The 13244-nt window shown below is 43.2% G+C and overlaps 1 protein-coding gene across 2 annotated transcripts in view; it reads left to right on the top strand.

The window, feature by feature from the left end:
- IQGAP1 (IQ motif containing GTPase activating protein 1) overlaps positions 1-13244 on the top strand; it is a 184360-nt gene that overhangs the window by 127605 nt on the left and 43511 nt on the right. For both annotated transcript variants that reach the window (XM_075133296.1, XM_048865968.2), the window contains exons 26-29: positions 1043-1267; positions 8406-8546; positions 8639-8723; positions 11408-11640. In XM_075133296.1, the coding sequence (XP_074989397.1) occupies positions 1043-1267; positions 8406-8546; positions 8639-8723; positions 11408-11640 (684 nt within the window). The remainder of the gene's footprint in view (positions 1-1042; positions 1268-8405; positions 8547-8638; positions 8724-11407; positions 11641-13244) is intronic.

Consider the following 13244-nt stretch of genomic DNA (forward strand, 5'->3'; position numbering starts at 1 on the left):
AGCTTTGTAAGCCAATAAGGAGCTTGGAAAAGGGAAGCCAGGAGAACTATGGGTTTGTCTATATGACAAGTTACTGCACAGCAAGCTAGAGTGTGAATCTAGAGTGCACCAACTTGCCATGCAGTAGATTGCTATGAGGACACTATCTTTGCAGCAGTATACTAAACCACAATGCAGGACTTTTACTATGCTGTAGCAGTGATCACACAGGATGTTACTGCATGGCAATCTGGTGCACTATAGATTCGCGTTCTGGCTTGCTGCATGGTAACTTGCCATGTAGACAAGTCCAAGAAACTGAAGTGCAAACTCAGCTTATCCTGGATTTTCAACAGCTAATGAGAATGCAGGCACTCAATAATGCTGTAGTAGTTTACATTCTTATAGGCGGTCAGTTTGTGGACACAGGCTCAGCACATTCTTTGTGATCATGTCACATCATAGTCCAATTCCTCCCAGTGCACAGCTGGGGCCTCATCACTGAAAAAGAATATAAACTATCTCTCTGGAGACTTTTCTGTTAATTTGTTGTTTTCATGCTCTCAGTGAGTCATGCTATCACTAAATGTAGTTTTTCTCCTAGTCTTCTATGATGAACTGTCTTTTATAGTGAAAGAATACCGTACATATCTTCCCTGCCCTGCTCCAAAACACACCCATTCTCTCTCTCTCTCTCTCTCTCTCTCTCCCTGCAAAAATGTTTTTAAAGTGTTTTTAAAAATGAAGTGCAAAATGTGCTGTAACTGCTCTAAGCCATGGTATTCTGGGCACCAGCCGGCTATGCTACATATCTTAGATGAAGATGCTAAACTTTATTCCCCATGCTGCCTCCTAGTACACCTGAGCCAGGCACCATGAGTCTCCTTAATGCACTCTTTGTTGTAACTTGTTTCATTGAAATTTTGTAAAAATCCACCAGCTTTACAAATGAAACTAACACATTCTGCCTTAAAAAGCATGCATCACGAAATGTGTGTGTTGCATAACTGGTAAAACTATTTCTAGTTAGTTTTTTTTTTTATTTATGTTAATTCTCTTCCAGATCAAAAGTAGACCAGATACATGAGATTGTGACTGGAAACCCCACTGTTATTAAGATGGTGGTAAGTTTCAACCGTGGTGCCCGTGGCCAGAATGCAATGAGGCAGATTCTGGCACCTGTTGTGAAGGAAATCATGGATGACAAATCACTCAACATCAAAACTGATCCTGTGGACATTTACAAATCTTGGGTTAACCAGATGGAGTCGCAAACTGGAGAGGCCAGGTGTGGAAACTTACTACTTTGCTTTTTTACCTCTCAGCTGCCTTACATTATCTGCTTTTTGCCTCTCTGGCTTCACTGAGTTTCTCTTCCCAATTTCCACTGGGTTTAAAGAATGTTTGAGTCATCAAATCAATTCCTGTTGGGTAGATGTAAAGTTGATGATGGAATGTGACCTAACAGGCTACCTATCTAAGGTGTCAAGAAAGGCTCTCACCTTTCCTACAGGAAAGGGAAATAGACCTTGGCATCACCTGCTTTAAAGGGTTAATCAGACATCTAAGGGGTACTTTCTGAGCTATAACTTTCTTCGTCGTCTCTTATCAGGAATCAGCTTCTTGTCAGTTTTGGTTGCATAGTCTGCATTTGAAGTGAGATACATACAATAAATGCTGTGGTGTGCAATTTTGTAGTAATTTAGCAGATATCCTTCCTCCTCCCTATCCTGGAATATTGAGGATTTTCTGAGTAAGGGGGTCAGCTTTGATGCTTCAGGTGCCACATTTAATGCTAATTTCTAGACCACTTATATTAGGTAAGGAGTGGAAGAGCTTTTACTTGTCAGTGTCCTCTTCATTTTTTCTGCCTTACACAGGCACTGTTTGGCATCCCCATAAGAGTGACCATCCTATAGCAAGTGAAAAACTTGCTATATTTTGTAAATGGCAAAGAGTTGCAATTCTCTTTATTAGTACTATTGTTTATTTTTAATTACAATAGCATCCAGATACATAAACAGAATTGGGTACCCCTTTATGTTGGATACTCTAAGGCAGTCCTGTTGGTTTTATTTCTCTCAGTGCATATCATTGCATGCATCTAGAACCTGAGATAGGTTCAAATAGAAATGATTTTTAAAAACACATACTGAAAAATTCAAATGTTCAAAAATTCAAAATGAATGTTGCCAACAGTTAAAATACTCTGACAGTACAAACTGAGTTTCTCATTCAGAAATCCTTACCCTGTCCAAAGAGAGAGATCTTGTAGCATGCTCTGGTGGCCAAAACTGGCTATGTTAAGATTAAGGGTGGGGTTAAGTTTCAGAGCTGAGGGCCTTCTACTGACAAAATCCTATAGTGTACCCTCAGGCCCTAACATCTAAGGGTTGTCAGCTTAATCATCCCAGCTTCAGCTGAAGACTATGCAAAAACTTCAGCTTGTGTGAAACACAGATGCCTGCTTACTTAGCATTGTTTTCCACAGAGAGCATATTACACCTGTTCCCCAGGGACAGCCCAGGTTTCTAGTTTGTAGCCCAGCGTTGAGCAGTTTGGCTGTTGAAATGAGCTACTCTGCTCACTTGTCTGGGCTCTGAAGTGGAATTGACTAAAGCACCTCTTCTTGCTCAATCTGCATGCACACTCTGCAAAAGGATGCTGCATTATTTTCTCATTACGCCCAAAGAAAGGGGGAAGAGAGGGAGCTACCAAGAAATCCCCAGTCCTACCACTATCCAAAGTTATTGTCTGCCTTGTGACAAAGTTCCTCCTCTGCCTTGGTGGGTCCTGCGATTATTGGCAGATTTGCTCGCCTCAGAGGTTCACGGCAGCCCTCAGTTTGGCCACTTTCGTGGCTCAAGTCTGCCGTTCCCTCAGTTAGCCTCATCACTGGCCAGCATGGGGAAAAGGAAGAAGAAGAATCCCTGCAGTCTCTGCTGATTCACCTAGTGGATCGGGGAACAGGCCAGAGACCTTCCTCTCTGGTGGAACCCACAGTCCAGGTCAACTCCTCCAGTATCAAGTAGGGAGTTGGAGGGATTGGGGGAACTTGGGCCCGCCCTCTACTCCGGGTTCCGGCCCAGGGCTCTGTGGATTGCAGCTGTCTCAGTGGCTCCTATAACAGCTGTGTGACAGCTATAACTCCCTGGGCTACTTTCCCCTGGCCTCCTCCCAACACCTTCTTTATTCTCACCACAGGACCTTCCTCCTGATGTCTGATAATGCTTGTACTTCTCAGTTTTCCAGTAGTACACCTTCTCACTCTCAGCTTCTTGCGCCTCTTGCTCCCAGCTCCTCGTACACGCACCACAAACTGAAGCGAGCTCCTTTTTAAACCCAGGTGCCCTGATTAGCCTGCCTGTCTTAATTGATTCTAGTAGCTTCTTGATTGGTTGCAGGTGTTCTAATCAGCCTGTCTGCCTTAATTGTTTCCAGAAAGTTCCTGATTATTCTGGAACCTTCCCTGTTACCTTGCCCAGGGAAAAGGGACCTACTTAACCTCGGGCTAATATATCTGCCTTCTATCACTCTCCTGTAGCCATCTGGCCTGACCCTGTCACAGCATATATTCCACTCTGTGTGCACATGTGCCCTATGCACATGAGATCAAACTCTTTTGAATAGCTGTGTCCACTGGGGCTGTGCGTTGGGAACTCTCTTGACTACCATAGCAGAGGATATAAGGGGTTGGGACAGCCTCAACTGCCTCTCACTTCCTTCTTACCACTCTTGAGATGGAATCCTGCAGTATCCACATCTCTTCAATCTGCAAAAGATTTCTTAGATATTGTTGTTCTAATTCCATAGCTACAGTTGTTAGTTAGCATACCTGTTGGTGATAAATAAATGAATGAATAAAGTTTAGATAGATGTACCCTGTGGAACCAAAGCATTGATACAGTTTCTCTCCCGCAGTACCCTGTCGCCTCCCTGTACAAAGCTAGACACACACACACCCTAGTCCATGTGGCCAAAACGGCTGAAGGCAAAGCTCCAAGATCTGCCCCTCCTATGATTCAGCAGTGGTATGTCTGCTGGAGACTTTAATGCAAGCATCGGTTGACTGACCCCATTTTCTGAGAGACCACCTCTTCCCAGCCAGTTGCACTCCTCCAATGCCTCTGTGAGCCATCATGTTACCCCAAGCTCAAGGAGTACTCGCAAGCCTTGTTCCTTGGAAGCTTCCACTTCCAAGCAGAACAGAAGCTGTAAGGAGACCCATACTAAGGACCAGGGAAGATGTAGCTCTCGCGCTCCTGCTAGGAGGCAGATCCTCTTCTAAGTCCCTGGCCTAAGTTATACAGGAGGTGGGACTAGATGATTATGAATCTGTGAATCCCTCTCTTCAGAGATTCTGATCGTGATCGCTTCCACCCATTGGTAGGGAGCACAGCTGGACCAACTTCAGATTTGGAGGAAATGATTGGCTCTCAAATATCTGTGTGTGTCAATGTGCTGCAACTCCAAGCTATTCAGTTGGCATGAAGGGCATTCTTACTGCTCCTTCAGGGTCTCCAGACAATACCACAGCAGTGCACTTGTTGAAACTCTCTGGGTAAGGATAAAAGGGGTAAAAAACAAGAGTGATATCATGGTAGGGGTCTACTATAGATCACCTAGCCAGGTAGAAGAGGTGAATGAGGCTTTATTTAAACAACTAACAGAATCATCCAAAGCACAGGACTTCGTGGTGACGGTGGACTTCAACTACCCAGTTATCTGTTGGCAAACTAATAAAGCAGGGCACAGATTATTTAACAAATTCTTATAATGCGTTGAAGACGATTTTTTATTTTGAAAGGTGGAGAAAGCAACTAGGGGAGAGGCTATTCTAGGTTTGATTTTGACAAATAGGGAGAAACTGTTAGAGAATTTGAAAGTGGAAGGCAGCTTCGGTGAAAGTGATCATGAAATGATAGCATTAATGATTCTAAGGAGTGATAGGAGGCAGAAAATGATAATAGATTTTAAGAGGATAGACGTTAGGAAACTCAGAGAGTTGATAACTTGCTTCCCATAGGATCTTACCTAAGGGGGAAAACAGTTCAAGAGAGTTGGCAGTTTTTCAAAGAGACATTAAGGGCACAAGAGCAAACTATCTCACTGCATAAGAAAGATAGGAAGTATGGCAAGAAACCACCTGGTTTAACCTGAAGATCTTCAATGACCAGAAACTCAAAAAAGAGTTCTCCAAAAGGTGGAAACTAGGTCATGTTATGAAGGATAAACATAAAAAAAGAACACAACCATGTAGAGACAAAATTAGAAAGGCCAAGGCACAAAATGAGATTAAATTAGCTAGAGACATAAAGAGTAACAAGAAAACATTCTACATCTGGAGGCTAAAATAGGGAAGAACAAATTAAAAATTACATAGGGCTAGTCTACACTGGCAACGTAGTTGCAGCAGAGTGCTGGGAGAGAGCTCCCCCAGCGCTCTAAAAAACCCACCTCCATGAGTTTTTTCACACCCCTAAGCGATAAAGTTGCCACACTGTTAAGTGGCAATGTAGACAAGCCCTTAGATATTACTAGATGTTTTCAAGTCAGCAGAGCCTGATGAAATGCGTCCTAGAATACTCAAGGAGCTGACTGAGGAGACAGCTGAGCCATTAGCAATTACCTTCGAAAACTTATGAAGATGGGAGAGATTTCAGAGTCCTGGAAGAGGGCAAATATAGTGCCAATCTATAAAAAAGGCGAATAAGGACAACCCGGAGAACTACAGACCAGTCAGCTTAACTTCAGTACCTGGAAAGATAATGGAGCAAATAATCAAGCATTCAGTGTGCACACACCCAGAAGATAATAAGGTGATTATTAACAGTCAACATGGATTTGTCAAGAACAAATCCTGTCATACCAACCTAATAGCTTTCTTTAACAGGGTAATAAGCCTTGTGGGTGAGGGGGGAAGCAGCAGATGTGGTATATCTTGATTTTAGTAAGGCTTTTCATAGGCTATGTGTACACTGCACTTTCGTTGTTAAAACTTTTGTCACTTGGGGGTGTGAAAGAAACACACCCCTGAACAACAAGAGTTTTAATGACGAAAAGTACCAGTGTGGACAGTGCTTTGTCAGCAAGAGATGCTCTCTTGGCAACAAAGATACCACCCCTTGTTGTGGGTGGTTTTATTTTGTCGCTGGGAGAGCTCTACATAAGGTTGTTTTGGATTTTCGCAATCAATCTATTCACCTCCTGATTATCTTCCCTAAGTTTTATTCTTCACCAGCTGAAGTGAGACTCCATGCTCCAGATGTGGTTAGAGCATTGTCTTTTTATCTGAATAGGAACAGATCAATTAGGATCTGTGAAACTATTCATGGCATTCTCAGCATAGTCAAGGGGACAGCTGATATCCTCACTGAGACTGTCCCAGTAGGTTTCGGACTGCATACATAGCTGATATGTTCTTGTGAAGAAGGATGCACCTGAACACGTTAGATCCAAATTGACCTCAAGCAGCCTCCATCGCCTCTAAACAGTATCTCTTTCAGGAAACTCTGTAGGGCAGCAACATGGAGTTCATTCCACATGTTCACTTCTCACTATTCCTGGCTGCAGGCCTCTAGGTCACATGCAAGCTTTGGTAGAGCAGTCCTCCAGTTGATATTTCAGTAGATTCCTCTTACCCAACTCCAAGGAAGGATACTGATTACTAGTCACCAAGAGTGGAATCTGTGTGGACAATCATGTGAGGAAGAAAGTACAGTTACTGAACAGTAACTGGTTCTTCAAGATATAATGTCCACACAGATTCCATGACCCTCTCTCTGTCTCTGTGAATTGCAGAGGCATCAGGTTTGTATAATTTTTGGTGGTGCTGCCCCCCCCCCCCACACACACACACACACACACCTGCCTATTATGTAAAATAATGTAAAAATTGATTGGAAACAGTAAACATTTAACAGTTTCCCTATATTGTACAATGTGGCGGGGAATGAGGGCTCTGGCTGGGGGTGGGGGCTTTGGGGTGTGGGAGGGGCTCAGGGCTAGGGCAGAGGGTTGGGGTACAGGGGGGTGAGGGCTCTGGCTGGGGATGCGGGTTCTGGGGTGGGGCTGGAGATGGGAAGTTTGGGGTACAGGCAGGCTGCCCTGGGGCCTGGGCCAGAAAGGAGGACTACCCCAGCCTTCTTCCCACCAGCAGCAGCGAGCTCTGGGGGAGGGGCCCCCCACTTCCCTCTGACAGCACACTCACCCCGCACCATTCTCATGGCACGTGCTCCTAGGGCCCCTCTTAGGTCCAGGGGGTTACACTTCCCCGGAGCAAGAAATCCTCATTCAAAAACAAGAGCACCAAGAGTTTAGAGGGAAAAACAACAATCAACAAACTTTTCCCCACCCTCAACTCCAGAGAGAGATTACAGGGGAGGAGGGGAGAGAGACTTCATGCTGCATCCCCGGGAGAACCCCTGAAAGGAGCTGCTCACGTGCAGGAGGTGCAGCGAGAAGTCCAGCTGGCCATGGGGCAGCAGGAGGCTACATTGCACCCAGGGAGACAGGAGAGAAAGAAAGTGGCTCAGTGGGAGTGGGAAGGAGGAGAAGCGGTGAAGTTGTTTTGCAGCGAGGAGACAGGAAAACAGCCCGAGTTTCTCCCCGCAAAGTGGAGATGGGGAGGAGGAAGCAGGGGGTGGGGCAGGGGAAGGGGTTCAGAGTAGTGCCCTGGGTACAGTCACAAAGAAGGGAAACTAGCAAAAGAAAAGGAGAGGAGAGGAAGGGAAAGAAAAAGCCCAAAGCAGGCTGAGCAGCCACCTGGGGCTCCCTGAGCTGCTACAGTCACTCACTCAGTCCTCTGAATCTCCACCCAAACTCCTCAGTGTGCCGCTAGCACCACTCCCTTTTGTAGCCAGCAGCGGCCAACGAGGAGCAGCAGGGCAGCTGCCCAGGGCGTAGGCAGGCACGCTCTGGGGGAGGCATGCAGGCGGGGCCGTGGGACACTCAGGGGGAGGCGCGCAGGGCCAGGGGAGAGACCCATCCCCGTCCCGAACACGGGTGGAGCACGGGCACCACAGGCCCACATAACTTGCTGCCCCTTGCTAATTGAAGTCTTGACACTTGGGAATCTTATTGATGAAGAAAGTGAGAGGTGCTTACGGTCACCCCACCCCTGATACCCTCAATTACAGAGCTCACAAGGGCTCCAAGGGCGCAGGCATGGCCCCAACAGACACTGCTATTAAAAAGTCGTCAATATCTTGCTCCTGGGAGACATGCACTCAAGAGTTGAATCTGTGTGGACAAAACACCCCGCAATAACTAGTATTCTTTGAGATAAGTAACCATATTTTCTTACCAGCCAAGCAAATTAGGGCTAAATGGCAGTTTTCAGTTCAAGCTGGTAAGAAAGAGGACAGCCAGCCCCTTTGCTGAAAGGAATGCTTAGGCCTCATTCACTTGTGGGTTTTGTCTAACAGTAAGTTGCCATATGATGTTACACCTGAGCAAGCTCTGGCTCATGAAGAGGTGAGGACACGCCTAGATGCATCCATCAAAAACATGCGGACAGTGACAGACAAGTTCCTGTCAGCCATCATCAGCTCAGTGGATAAAATCCCGTAAGTACAATGAGCTGCACCTTTGCTTTCTGAAAACTATTTTTGATTTCATGCTCACAGAGGTCTTGCTTGCTCTCTTGTTTCTTTCATAGTTATGGCATGCGCTTCATTGCCAAGGTTCTGAAAGATTCACTACATGAGAAATTTCCTGATGCTGGTGAGGATGAGTTGCTGAAGGTAAGGAGCTGAATACCTTTGCCCTCCTTTTGGCAAAGAGTAGTGTGTATGATTGCAAATCAGACTCGGAGCCAACCTGGCTATTGCAGAGACAGATCTATGTTTCATCCTGCTCCCTGGAATATGTACATGATCTTTTAGATTTTAGTGCTTTCTCATTAAGGACATAGACTATTCCAGCTGTATTTTGTGTTGTGTGTGAATGTTGTTGTATATGGTACAGGGCTTAGAAGGAGGGATCCTGTCGCTTCTGCCTTGTTTTTAATTTCCTTTGGGCATTTGATCCTTCAAGTTTTCTTGACTTGCTGTACAGTTTTTGCCAGCAAGTGAATCTTTGTTTTTGCTGAAGCAATTGCAGCAAGGTCTTCCTTTCTTAAAGAGACAATATCAGGTTAAAAATATATATTAAAAACTCCCATATCCTTACCTGTGTTAGTAATAGCACCCCACAGTATTTCAACAGCAGGATATAGTAAATCACTTTTCACCATTTCTACTGTATATTTACACCTTTCTGCTGTCGCTGTCTAATTAGTATCACTTTCTGGTTTTCATTCAGTATTGAAATATGGCAGTGCTTGACTTAGACACATTTAAAATTCCAAAACCTTCACTGAGATTAAAAAATAATAATAATGAAAACATTTGTATTTCCATGAACCCCTTTTTAATTAACAAACCCTAGGTTTAGAGCATAGCATACCTGATAATGTCTCTTTAAACTGCTCTGCTCCTACTTTATAAAAAAAAATTTGAATGCTGTTTTCTTCTCTCTTCTAGTTCTGTGCTTTCCCACACTGAAGCATCGATTCTAGACTTTCTGTGCAGGTGAATTAACTTTTTTTCCAACTGTAAATTTAGAGAGAAAACTGCAACTTTCCCTAGGCTTTCCTGTAAACCTGCTCTCTGTAGAAACAATATAGTTGTAAAGATGGCAAAGTCAAAGCTACAGACAGTGGTAGACTTAATGTTCACATATGATTAATAGATGTTTAAGAACAGAAGTGGCCCCATATAACACAGTTCTCCATATTTTTCTTAGTTTGGTCACATATTAGTAGAGAGGGTGTCTCTCAGACACATTTCTCATTCCCAGTTTTAGAACCCTCATTATCTTTAATGTTCACACAGCAGCACTGTGTAACTATAGCAGTTGCTTACATGGAAAAATAATAATACCAAGGAAGTACTTTATTTTTAAAAAGTTCCACTGCTGTGTCTGACCCCTGAAAGTGGTTCCTATCGCCTCCTCTTCTATTGTATAAGTGTTAAGCTAGTTACTCCCTGATTTCAGCGGTTTGTTCAGGCGTCTAGGCTCTTCCGTACATCGAAGCACTTAGAAATCAGGAGATGATGTTGTATGACAACACTCCGCAACAACCAGAAAAGATCTGTGGCTCACCAGAAAGCCACAGAACACACTGTGAGAATACAGTTCCAGGATAGCTAGTTGGGTCTTAACTTCCTTTCCCTGGAATATCTTTGGCTAAATGTCACATGAAGATAGAAGGAAGCCTGTAAGTACATGGACAACATATTTATTAACAGTTGTCTTCATTCTCCGAGGGTTTTAGCTGTTTACATTTAACATGGTATTGTATAGTACAAATCTGTTCACCAAGTAGTCCTTCTAGTATCTGCTTTTCTCACTTTTCTGGCATCTGAGTTGAAATGGTTTCTCGGTTTTCCTAAATCACGGTTATCTTGAGATCTCTATGGGAAATTTCAGTTGATTTCTTCAGGAATTATTCTGAAGGGGGGGTTGTGAAAATTAATATCTGTTTTCCACCAGTATTACTACTCGTCAAATCCGTCCACTGACTTTCTGTCTCCACCACATTAAACGCAAACTTTGGTCCTTGCCTTCAAGGTTCTCCTCAATTTTACTCCCCCTACTTGTCCCATCTCACCATTCTTTTGTTCTGCCAATGATGGCAGACACTTTTTTTGCTCACTTCTCTTACAATTACCTTCATCTCTTCTTCCATGCTGCCCTTTTTGCATGGAACACCTTCCTCAAATCAGTTTACACAGTCACTACTCTATCCTCCTTCAGATCCTTTAAGTGTCATCTCTGTTTTCATACCCATGGTAAACTGCCTAATCACTATGTAGAGGGACAGGGTGGGTGAGGTAATATCTTTTATTGAACCAACTTCTGTTATTGAGGGAGGCAAGCTTGGAACAGAAAGCTGGTCCAATAAAAGATATTACCTCACCCATCTTGTCTCTCTAATATCCTAGGACATGGCTACAACAACACTGCATCAATAATTACTATGTAAGCAGCCTGTTAATAACTCATTAATAGTTCTTATTCATATATCTTATTTATAAATTTTTTTAAAAATTATAGCCTACAAATGATACTTAGTTAAGAATATCTGCAACCTTGACTTGCTGTTGCTAGTACCCTTATTTTCCCCTTCCCTCTTCCATCATGATTAACACCCTATTGCATCTTGTTCCTATATAATCTGTAAATTCTTTGGGGGCAGGGGCTATCTGCTAGAGTATGTATGTATAGCACCCAATACAGTAGGGCTCCAATCCTGAACTGGAGTCTGGGTGTCTGATGCAAATAATAAAAATTTGTCAAAGCCTAGTCAGAGTAGAGTATATAAAGCCCAGTCGAAGCCTGTGTCACTGCCTCTTGACATGCTTCTCTGCTCAACTCTTCCCAGATCATTGGCAACTTACTCTATTATCGCTACATGAATCCAGCTATTGTTGCTCCAGATGCATTTGACATCATTGACCTTTCTGCTGGAGGTCAGCTGACTACAGACCAGCGCAGAAACCTTGGTTCCATTGCAAAGATGTTACAGCATGCTGCATCCAATAAGATGTTCATGGGAGACAATGCTCACCTAAGCATCATTAATGAATATCTTTCACAGTCCTATCAGAAATTCAGGTAGGAGATCCCAGCTAATAGGTTGGGAAGTACGGAGAAGGGCCATATTGCAAAGAAATAAAGGTACTATTTGGGCTACCTGCTGCATTTGAACTGGTTCAGTTTCTTAAACGTGCAGTCTGTTGAAGATGTCAGTGATTGCATTTGAAGGTCTGGATCAAGGCAACCTGCCGGTGGCAAGAAATGCTGGAACCTCTTCCCTTAACTTGCCATTTTCTTTCTTTTAAAGGAGTGGGTCAGAAGATTGTGCTCTGAATCAGACTTAACAGCCATTGCACAAAGCTTTTATTTGTGTTATAGATTATATACTATATACAGCAAATTAGGTTAAAAGTATGTTATTAAGGTTGCAGAGTCAAGCACTCTAAAGTTAGGAAATGCCACAATTAACGTGGCCTTTGTGCATATTTATTATGATACCATCTTTTATTACATGATGATGTACAATTTTTCTGTCTGACCCCTACAGACCACACTGCCTTATCATGTGAGGAAGTAATAAGCACAGAGTAGGCAGTCAGAAGAACCTGAATTGTAATCCTACCTCTACCAATGACAGGCTTCAGAGTAGCAGCTGTGTTAGTCTATATTCACAAAAGAAAAGGAGTACTAGTGGCACCTTAGGGACTAACCAATTTATTTGAGCATAAACCTCTACCAATGATTCACTTGGCGTCCTTAGGGAAGTCACCTTTTTGTCCTTTTTCAATTTCCCTGTCAATAAAATGGGGATAATAATACTCTCCTATCTTGCAGGAGAGTTGTGAAGATAAAAATCACTAGTATTTGTGAAGAACTCTGATATGGAAATGAGCACCATAAAGCCCATGAGGAAATTTAATAATCTTATATTCATTGCAGGGTTTGGACAGCGTAAATAAGGCATGGGGCCACACACTGAATAATCAGTGAGGATAAAAAGAAATGTGCCCTGAATACAGGAGTGGTCTAGTGGAAAAATAGCATGTGTTTATGTAATTAAAGACTGTATCACAACACAAAAGGAAGACTACTTAATTGTAGCATAGCATTTCCCAACTTTTGATTGCTTGACTTCTCAACCTTATTAACATTTTTAATGTATGTAATATCCTAGGTGGATATTTTTTAAAGGAAAAGGACTAACACAAATTCTGTTCTCTGTAACTATGAAGGCCACCCCCCGTTATAAATTGGTTAGTCTCTAAGGTGCCACAAGTACTCCTTTTTGTGAATACAGACTAACATGGCTGTTACTCTGAAACCAGTTATTTTTGTGTGTGTCTCACCCAGAGGTTCTGCTCTGTGTGTGGAGTACTGAAGTGAGGTACTGGAGCACTGTGTGCGCATAGTGCTAATGGAATCTTGAGGGGTGTTAGCACAAGCCAAAATCAAACTGTACTGTGAAATACAGATGAGCAATGGTGATTTTCAACAGTTTTTAACTCTACCAAATCTGAACAAATTTACAGGTCAATAAAAGGTTTCAGAGTAACAGCCATGTTAGTCTGTATTCGCAAAAAGAAAAGGAGTACTTGTGGCACCTTAGAGACTAACCAATTTATTTGAGCATGAGCTCTCGTGAGCTACAGCTCACTTCATCGGCATCCGATGAAGTGAGCTGT

This window comes from Caretta caretta, chromosome 10 (assembly GCF_965140235.1).
Source record: "Caretta caretta isolate rCarCar2 chromosome 10, rCarCar1.hap1, whole genome shotgun sequence".
In the NCBI taxonomy this organism is placed as follows: domain Eukaryota; kingdom Metazoa; phylum Chordata; order Testudines; family Cheloniidae; genus Caretta; species Caretta caretta.